Source organism: Capricornis sumatraensis, chromosome 2 (assembly GCF_032405125.1).
Source record: "Capricornis sumatraensis isolate serow.1 chromosome 2, serow.2, whole genome shotgun sequence".
Lineage (NCBI taxonomy): Eukaryota > Metazoa > Chordata > Mammalia > Artiodactyla > Bovidae > Capricornis > Capricornis sumatraensis.
In genome coordinates, this window is record NC_091070.1 from 17,278,856 (window position 1) to 17,289,314 (window position 10,459).

At 52.6% G+C, this 10,459-nt stretch overlaps 1 protein-coding gene across 1 annotated transcript; it reads right to left on the bottom strand.

Moving 5' to 3' along the window:
• Positions 1–8,099: 8,099 nt before the first annotated feature.
• On the bottom strand, positions 8,100–10,211 carry VRTN (vertebrae development associated). Its single transcript, XM_068962853.1, has one exon. The coding sequence runs from the start codon at positions 10,209–10,211 to the stop codon at positions 8,100–8,102; it is 2,112 nt and encodes a 703-aa protein (XP_068818954.1).
• Positions 10,212–10,459: the final 248 nt, after the last annotated feature.

The window sequence follows — 10,459 nt, forward strand, 5'->3', positions numbered from 1 at the left end:
AAGGCAGGAGGAGAAGGGGACAACAGAGGATGAGATGGTTGGATGGCATCACCAACTCGATGGACATGAGTTTGAGCAAGCTCCAGGATTTGGTGCTGGACAAGAAAGCCTGGTGTGCTGCAGTCCATAGGGTCGCAAACAGTCAGACATGACTAAGCAACTGAACTGAACTGATGACTGATTCATGTTGAGGTTTGACAGAAAACAAAAAATTCTGTAAAGCAATTATCCTTCAACTAAAAAAAAAAAAAAAAAAAAAGGAAGGCCTGCTCTCTTCAGAGTTTTCCCAGTTTGAGAATTATCATTGTCCTCAGACCCTTCCTCCCCTACTCACCCACTATGGAGTACATGAGCCTTTTAAGAGGCTTTTTCAGAAATCTTTCCCCAGTCCTCAAGTAGAGACAAGCTTGCTCCCTTGTACCTCTATAGCATCACTGCCTACCTCTTTCACAGTTCATAACAAGTCCATACCAAGTCCCTAGTTTGAGGGACTGACTTTAAAAACCAAAGCCTTATTGCATTGAGATATCTGCTTTTCAATGGCGAATTATCATTGTAAATATCTTTTACTTCTGTCTTTATCTCTCTAGTAAAATGAATTGAAATTATCCTCTAAGATCCTGAACCAAAACATAAAATTGCAAACTACACTTACTAGGTAAACAAGGAGAGTAAAAAAGCTGGCTTAAAACTCAATATTCAAAAAACTAAGATCATGGCATCTGGTCCCATCACTTCATGGCAAATAGATGGAGAAACAGTGGAAAACAGTGACAGACTTTATTTTCTTGGGCTCCAAAATCATTGCAGACGGTGACTGCAGCCTTGAAATTAAAAGATGCTTGCTCCTTAGAAGAAAAGCTATGACCAACCTAGACAGTGTATTAAAAAGCAGAGACATTACTTTGCCAACAAAGGTCCATCTAGTCAAAGCTATGGTTTTTCCAATAGCCATGTATGGATGTGAGAGGTGGACCATAAAGAAGGCTGAGCACTGAATTGATGCTTTTGAACTGTGGTGTTGGAGAAGACTCTTGAGAGTCCTTTGGACTGCAAGGAGATCAAAGTAGTCAATCTTAAAGGAAATCAATCCTGAATATTCACTGGAAGGACTGGTCCTGAGGCTCAAGCTCCAATACTTTGGTCATCTGATTCGAAGAGCCAGCTCATTGGAAAAGACCCTGATGCTGGGAAAGATTGAAGGCAGGAGAAGAAGGGGATGACAGAGGACTAGATGGTTGGATGGCATCACGGACTCAATGGACATGAGTTTGAGCAAGCTCCGGGAGATGGTAAAGGACAGGGAAGCCTGGCGTGGTGCAGTCTATAGGGTTGCAAAGAGTCACACACGACTGAGTGACTGAGCAACAACACTTACCAGACTTCTGAGAACCTTTCAACTTGGGATGGAGAACCGACTGGATGGTCAGTGTTTCTAAACACCTCCAAGGGGCACTAGGTCTTAACTTTTCATCCTTTCTCTCCCTTGCCTCCAGGCCTCAACAAGTGGGGACCGAATGAATGAATGAAATATTTGATCTCCCTAAGATACCAGCCTCCCTCCTGTTGCCACAAAGGTGAGGTCTGAAGTCTCCACAGCCACCAGTCCCTGTCCTGGGTACTGCAATGCAGCCTAGCTATACCCTCTCACCTCCCCTTAGTACTGTATTAAATCACAACAGGTTGTTGTTTAGTCACTAAGCCATGTCTGACTCTCTGCCTAGCTATACCCACTCGCCATCCCTCAATTCTGTCTTAAATGACAACAGATAACTCTGCCCAAAGTCAGAAGGCCTAGAAACTGAGCTTGACTTACTGTCAACATACCCAAGCCACAAAATTGCATTAATCTTTCTGAGCCAGACTGGGCTGGGGGGTTCAGAACGCAAAGGCACTCAGGCGCTCCCCAAGCACCTCCCTGACTCCTTACAGCCTGTGCCTTCCCTCCTCCCTGATGCTGGCCTCCCCACAGCCTGCAACCTGGGAGCTGCAGTCTAGCCCAGGTGAGGTTTGGGGAGGACCTCCAGCAGTCTCCCCCTCTGCCATCCCCTGGAGTCCTCTGGTGGGAGGGCCATCCACCAGCAGCTGTCAACCCCCAACTCTCCTGGCTACACCCTCTTGGTCCCCCTCCAGCTCTCTCCCTGCCTGGCAGGGAGGAGCCGCTAGAGCTAAGCGGATTTCATGCTATTTTCAAAGTCATTTTCCATGGAAAAAAATTTTTTTATACCGTTAAACCTGCTTTCAGCTGCTTCTCATCTCCCTGAAAGCTTCCTCCTCCCTTTCCATGAGATCAACCAGTAAGGGGAATATTCAGGAACCTGCCAGAGACAACCCACAGGCATGCTGGGCTGGGAAGGGCATGAGAAGGTTCCCCTCACCTGTACTCCAGAGTCTTCCAGCCCCACCTTAACAACTGCCTTGTGGCAGGGAGCCTGTCCTTCAGGTTCCAGTCACCCTGTGGCAGTCACCAAACTGGGGCGAGTTTTTACAACCAGTATCCAGCATCTTTTGAGGAGTAATTGAGGCATTCCAAGACCCCCAGGCAGCCTACATTTCCTGGAGAAGAGGTGGCCGTAGGAAGCTTCAAGCTGGGAGGGGTTCAGGGTGAGCTATGAAATGCCAATGCCAGCTCACGCTCCCTTGTAACCCCACTGTGTGCATATGAAAGCCTGAGTCACATCTCAGCTGCCAGTAAACAGAAGACTTTGCTAGGACAAGAGTCGAGACCGAATGGTTCTGTATCCTCAGCTTACGGCACAGGGCTCAACCTATCATGGGTTGCTGGAGAGGAGCCTGTGACATCTGCCAGACCCCTCTGGCGAGCAAGACTGATCCAGCCCCTCAAGCACAGGCAATTGGATCAGACTTGAGCAACCTCAGATGTGACCTGGCATGAGACTCGCGCTCAGAGGAAAGGATGCGGATGGCCTGAACCAATCAAATTCTCTTTCTTGTGATAACCCAGCAGTGTGGAAATATGAAAAGCTTGCAATGTTCCTATGGTCCCACTGAGACAAAGATGTGAAAAGTGAAAGTGGTAGTCACTCAGTCGAATCCGACTCTTTGCGACCCCCTGGACTGTAGCCCACCAAGTTCCTCTGTCCATAGAATTCTCCAGGCAAGAATACTGGAGTGGGTTGCCATTTCTTTCCCCAGGGGCTCTTCCCAACCCAGGGATCGAATCCCTGCCTCCTGCATTACAGGCAGATTTTTACCACCTGAGCCACCAGGGAAGCCCGAGATGGCGATGTTGGGCAGAGGAAACTCTAGGGTGATGCACACCCAGCTTTCTGGCCAGGGCATCTGATCACCTGGCGCTGGCAGCAACCACGGTAAAAACTGCTGAGAGAAGAGCACATGGTGGAGCATGGGGAGAGTCCAGCTTGGTAGCTGGTGAGAATGAGGCAAAAATGGAACAGCCAGGAGGCGTGAGATATGAGGTGATGCTCAGGGCCCACGAGCCACCCAAGGGCCTGAGTGCTGCTGGACTTCGGAAATATTTGAGGAGCAACCTTGAGCATCAAGCTAAATAAGATCGTCTCCACTAAAACACAGGACTCCTGCCCCCTGGCAGGGGGGGAAATAGATGGATACTTAAATTTTTTTAAATTATTCATGTTTCAACTGATTGCTTTTTTAAGGTAAAGCTTTTATAATCAAAATTTTAGAACTGATTATTACAACAGTACAGACTGTGAAAAGCTAACCTCACATATTCTGTTTTCTCCCTTTATTCAAACATTGTTCACTCACTGGAATTCCTTTCCACCTTTGCCTCTGATATAGAAAGTGGTGCCAAAAAAAACCCAGCAAATAATTTCAACAAATGTCAACTTCAGAATCAGCATGAAGTATTCTTAGCAAACATGGCCACTGCTTAGGTATTTCTGCCTTTCTAAGCAGATTATCGGAGAAGGCAATGGCACCCCACTCCAGTACTCTTGCCTGGAAAATCCCATGGATGGAGGAGCCTGGTAGGCTGCAGTCCATGGGGTCGCTAAGAGTTGGACATGACTGAGCGACTTCACTTTCACTTTGTACTTTCATGCATTGGAGAAGGAAAAGCAACCCACTCCAGTGTTCTTGCCTGGAGAATCCCAGGGGCAGGAGAGCCTAGTAGGCTGACATCTGTGGGGTCACACAGAGTCGGACACGACTGAAGTGACTTGGGAGCAGCAAGCAGATTAAAAAGGAAGCAGATTTTCTACAGAAGAGTAATTGAACCACACTTAACAAAACCTTTTCAAAATCAATAAATATTGACAAATCATTTTGCTTAATTTTTTTCCAAGAGAAGCTAAAATGTCTCCCTGTAGATTTAGGCTCATTGCTGGCCTCTGACAAAGGGACCTTCCCGTCTTGGGACAGGAGTGTTTTTAATCTAGAGGCTAACTTGAGCAAGAACCTCCTTAGGCATTAGCTTCCTCCTAGAAAACAGGAATTAGATTCCCAGGGGTTCTGAAGTTGGACATTATTGTTACCTAACAAACCCTCACCGAGCATTACTGTGTGCAACATGCAATATTGCAGGTATTACTACAATCCCTACTTTACAGATGGAGAAAGTGAGGCATGGCAAAGTTGAAAAGCTTTCTCCTGTGCATATTACTGCTTCTCTGATGTCTAAGATTAGAATCAGTAGGTCCAGGTAGGGCCCTGGAATCCATACTCCCCCAGGGAGAGATCCAGGTGATTTTTACTCCTCCTTGTGAGACGCTGCTCCAGGCATCAGATCTGCTCTGATCGAGGGTTTAGGAAGGGAGCAAACAGGAGAATCCAACGTCCTCGGCCAAGGCAGTTCTCAGGATGGACGTTGGTGCCACCTTCTGACAGCTACTGCAGTTAAGAGTGGTAAACTGGAGTTGGAAACAAGGAACACAAGAGATTTTCTCTCCTGTTGCACCAGATTGCCACCTGCTGGCTACAGTGGTCATTACAGGTCAGGCAGGAACTTCTCATGTCCAGTCCCTTCTTTAAGGGACTACACCAACCCTTGCGGGTTCAGTAGAGACTCCACAGGGTGAGAGAGATAACAATGGCCATGCCATGACAATGCTGCATGGTTCCTGGAAAAGCAGGCAGGGGGCAAGGGCAAGCAGGGGTGGTAAGGGCAACAGGGGGACCAGAGGCTGTGTGCGCCAGAGCTGCAGCAAGAGGGGTCAGTGGGGAAAGATAAGCCTAGAGGTGGTAGGGGCTCAGAGCCTGGGTTTTGTGCTAAGGGTAATGGGAAATGCAGTAGCAAGTCAGACTGAGATCACTCTGGGCTTTGTCAGGGAGGCTGAAATGGGATAGTCCGAGTGGAGGCAGGATCCATTTGGAAACCATTCAAAAATCAGAGATGAGAGCAAAGTCACTGGCCTAGATGAGGTGGGCACTGCAGGGATGGAAAAAAAAAAAAAGGTCAATGAGAAATAGGACTCAGTTTGATTTTTTTTAAAAAGCAGCTGAAGAGTAACAGTGAGACATCACAGTGGTCCCATTGCATTCATTCATTCCTTCTTTCAACAAACTAGTGCCTACTGTGGGTCAGAAACTAATCTACCTGCTGGGGATATGGTGGTATAAACCAGGCCAGGGAAAGCCCTGCTTTTCATGGGGTTTATACCATTAAGGAGGTGTGGGGGTAAGATAATCAAGTAAGTAAATAAACAACAAAAACAGATGGGAATAAGCACCATGTAGAGAATGTAGAGAAGGCAATGGCACCCCCTCCAGTCCTCTTGCCTGGAAAATCCATGGATGGAGGAGCCTGGGGGCTGCAGTCCATGGGGTCACTAAGAGTCGGACATGACTGGGAGACTTCACTTTCACTTTCATGCATTGGAGAAGGAAATGGCAACCCACTCCAGTGTTCTTGCCTGGAGAATCCCAGGGACGGGGGAGCCTGGCAGGCTGCCGTCTAGGGGGTCGCACAGAGTCGGACACAACTGAAGCGACTTAGCAGCAGCAGCAGCAGAGAATGTAATGGGACGTGGGGCAGTGACTCAGATCTGAATGTTAGGGAGTGTGCCCTGTAAAGATAACAGGGCAAAGCACTCCAGGCAGAGCGCAGAGTCCAGAGGAACAGATGCAAAGGCCCTTAAAGCAAGAGTAAGCACAGCACATTCAAGATCAGAGACAGCCAGCGTGGCTGTATGTGGTGGTAAGGACAACAGAGGGACCCGTTTATGAAGGAAGGACTGTGTAAGGCAATGCAAGGAATTCTAAGAGTGAAGGGAAGCCGCTGACATCTTTCAGATAGAAAAGTGACAGAACCCAACTTCGCTTTCAGATCTCTCTGGTTGCCCTCTGGAGCATGGATTGTATAAGGCAGGAATGGAAGGAGGAGCCAGGGAGAACCTGAGATGTGGACCAGGAGAGATGGTGGGGCAGCAGCATGAAGGGGAGGGTTCTGGGCATACTTTAGAGTCAGAGTCAATGGGACTCGCTGATGCACTGATGTGGGGGTGAAAAATAGCAAAACCAAGAATGACTCCCCAAGACCAGGAGGATGACAGCTACTGCGGAATACCTAGACACAAGGAGAAAGGGCCAAAGGGAACTTCTCCCCCAGGGACATGGCACTGCAACAAGCAAAAGTCTGGCCTTAATACTCAGCCCTGCTGGAGGGGGCATGCAAGCGAACCACACTGAGGCTTGGTTTCCTCACCTGTGACTGGACCTAGCCTGCTTGGGTGCATTTCAAAGACTAAAGAAGCCTGACACTGACTTGACACTCACACTGGCCTGGCCTCTGAGCATACTGAGTTGGCCAGTTCTCTCCCATTGTTGGGGCTTCCCAGGTGGCTCAGAGGTAAAGAATCTGCCTGCCAATGCAGGAGACACGAGTTTGATCCCTGAGTCAGGAAGATACCTTGGAGAGGGAAATGGCAACCTACTCACTCCAGTATTCTTGACTAGAGAATTCCACGGACAGAGGAGCTTGGCAGGCTATAGTTCACAAAGTCACAAAAGAGTCAGACATTATTGAACAACTAAACAACTCCCAGTTGTTGGGAAGTATCTCTCCAGGCAGCCAAAGCCCTGTCCCCAGCTGGAAGAACACCCAAGGTCAACATCTAATTCTAAGCAGAAACCCCAGAATAATTCCCTCTGTTCTCCAAATCTTGGACCTGGGAAAAGAAGTGGTCACTCTCAGTCCCCTTAAATCAAAGGGAATGTGGGGAGGAGTAGTCACTTAGAGCAAAAACAAATACCAGACACCACGGGCTATGAGCACCACATCACTTTATTTCTTTGGTTTTCCAACTTCACTTTCAGACAATGCAAAGTCAGTCTCTCACCTGCCTGGCCCCTGAGTGGTCTCTCACTGGAGACGGGGCATGGGCTCTGTGGAGCTCAACAGAAAAATGAGGGTCCCCAAGGGCTGAGGGGTCCACAGCAGATGCACCAAGCACCAGCAAGCAGAGACCCAAGGCTCTCTCCCCCGGCCCTTTACCAAACTCCTCGCAATGAACAGGCCAGCCCTCAGTGATCAGGCTCAGGACCTTCCCCTAGAGGTCAACCTCGGTCCTTCTTCATCTCTGCTTCTGCTCATACGGAGCCTGGCACCCTCTCCCTTAGGGGCACCAAGCAGAAGTTATGACCTGCTCCACATCTGATCTCTAACATTGGTTTGGGAAACATCTTTGAGTAAAGAGGGTGCCAACCTCCAAAAGAAACTGAAGGCATATATTCTGCCCAGTGGGACAGATGGCCATGCTACAATACTCCCTTTGTCCCTGGGAAAAGCTGAAAGCAGCCGTAGCTAACCAACCTCCCTTCGGGTCCCCACATACATAGAGCTTCCAACACGAGCAAGGGGGCCCAGCCAACTCACTTAAATCAAAAGACTAAAAAAACCAAGATGCGATAATAAAAATAAGAATGGTAAACAACTGAAGAGAGCATCCCTGGCCCTGCAGCTGTCTACAGGAGGCCAGACGGCTGGTCTCTGGCTCTCTCTGCCCTGGAGCTGGGAAACAACACAAAGCTGCCCTCGGAGTCACTGTAGACACCGTGGGGGCAAAAGGGATCCTGGCCAAGCCAGGGGGCAACTCAGGCCTCTGACCTTCTCCCAAGTGGTCCTCCTTCCTCCCAGCCCCTTGCACACCTCCCCATCAGCCGTCCACCAGGGTGAGGCCATCATAGAGGGCGCGTTTCCACATGTAGTAGGTAGAGCGGGCGGTGAGGGGGAAGAGGGTGCTGAATTCCTTGTAGGAGGGGAAGCTCTTGGACTGGAAGCGCTTCTGCAGGAACAGCTTGGCCTGGGCCTTGAACTTCGTGGTGGCCAGCATGTCCATCACCAGCACCTGGCCATCCCGGCCCCCTGCCGCTGCTGCTGTCCCCACAGGGTGGCTGGACAGGGACCCACTGGGGGGCCGACCCTGGGCCGTGGGCCCCTCTTGCAGGGGCCCCTCTCTGGAAGGCCCTCCTGGGGCCTTCCTTGGATCCTCCCCTGGAGAAGCTGCCATCAGCCGGGTCCCTGCAGGGGGGGCCACAGCAGCTGTCACATTCCTGCCAGCTTCTTTCTCCTCTGCCTCCTTCCTGCTCCCTCTGCCCAAGGTGGGGGCCCGGACCTGGAGCTTGGACAGGCTTCTGGGCCAGCTCCGGGCCAGACTCTTCCAGACCCAAAAGGAGGAAGGTGACAAGCTCGGGTAGCGGAGGCGGAAGCGACAGAAAGGGAGGTGCCCACCAAGCACCTGCTTGCGGGCCACTCTGCGCAGACGCCTCTGCCAGCGGGACAACGGCACCCTCGGGGGCAGGAAGGCCCGCGGTGCGGGTGGGCCCCCACCCGTGGCTTTCGCTTCCCCATCTCCGACCTCACCACCCTTCCAAGGAAGCAAGGCCTTTTCGCCCACCGGCACTGGCTGGGGAGGCCCAGACTCCGAGAGGGCCGGCACTGGCTTGAAGCTGGGGTTCCTTCGGAGAGCTTTTCGGCGCCAGTTGTAGTAGGTGGACCGGGAGATGCCCGGGAAGCGGCGTTTGAAGCAGCGGTAGGGTACCAGCGTATTCAGGGCAATGCAGTGCTCCAGGTACAATTTGGCCCGCTGCATGAAGACCATGCCAGGGCTGGACGCGGCCGTCGAGGAGCATCCCAGCCCCTCGGCAACTTGCCGCGCCGGCAGCTTCGCCAGCTCCGCCAGCTCCTCTGTGGGGGTCAGGGCCTGGCAGGCGCCAGAACCCACGAGCTCGTGCTTCCAGGCGTAATAGGTGGAGCGGGAGATCTCGGGGAACCTCTGCAGGAACTGCTGCAGCGGCACGACACCCCCGCGGTGGAAGCTGTCCTGCAGGAAGTGCTTGGCCGAGAAGCGAGTGGCCACCTTCTGCCGGTGCTCCTGGGACTGCCGCCGCCAGCGGTAGAAGGTGCTCTTGGTGACGCTGGAGCGCTCTCCCAGGTGCGAGTAGCTGAGGCCGGGCTCGCGGTTGAGCAGCTCCAAGGTCTTGGCGGGCGGGGGCAGCGGGGCCGGGCCGGGGTGGGCGCTCTCGGCCTCCACCTCCTCCAGCCCCACCACGGGCGCAAAATACTGGTGGCGGAAGAGGTGGCCACTGAGCGGCTGGCCGGCCCACATGATGTGCAGCGTGGCGGGCGTGTGGTCGCAGCGGCGCGGGCGGATGACACGGTTAAAATACGGCCGGATCTTGAGGTTGCGCAGCGGGTAGATCGAGTAGATGTTGCGCTCGACCACCGAGGCGAGGGCGTACAAGTGCCACACGTTGGAGAAGCTGCTGGGAAAGCAGGTGGCCTTGACGTCCGCGTCGAAGATGGCCTCGAGCGTGGCGGACGGCAGGCTGGTCATCTCCGGGGACTCCTCGGAGCGCAGGGAGTAGCGCACCGCCTGCAGCATCACCTTGGAGTCGATCATGCCCTGGAGGTAGTAGTGGCGGTGCAGCAGCATCTCCACCACCGTGCGCGCCCGCAGCTCCAGGCTGAGGCCCGCGTCGCCCCACAGCAGCAGGCTGGCCGCCTCGAAGAGCAGGCTGCCCTCGCCCTGGCACACCAGCGGCAGCATGTTCCGGGGCGCATCCTCCGGATACAGGCTCAGGGCCACCGAGTCCACCTCCAGCACCTGGGGGCCGGGCCCCCCCCCACGGCGGGTGGGGAGAGCGAAGGAGGACAGGACCTGCTTGGCCTCCAGAGCGGCACCGACGAGACCCTCCAGGCCCTCTGACTCCACCGCCTCCTGCAGCTCCTGCAGCACGTGCTGCACCAGCTGCTCCCGAGAGGTCATCCTAGCAGGGCAAAGGGGAGAGGGCAGAGGTCAGAACGGGTACCTGGATGACACTCCTGCGCCCTCTCCCTCCAGATACTGCCTGTCTACTCCCATTCCTCCTTGGAAGAAAATGGCTACGTGCCGCCTGGGGTTTGTTTAATTACCCAGTGATATAAAGGAAGAGCCCGATCTTGGAGAATGGCTTTGAATCCTGGTTCTGCTATGAGCTTGAGCAAGTCATCAACCTCTCTGTGCTTCTGGTTCCT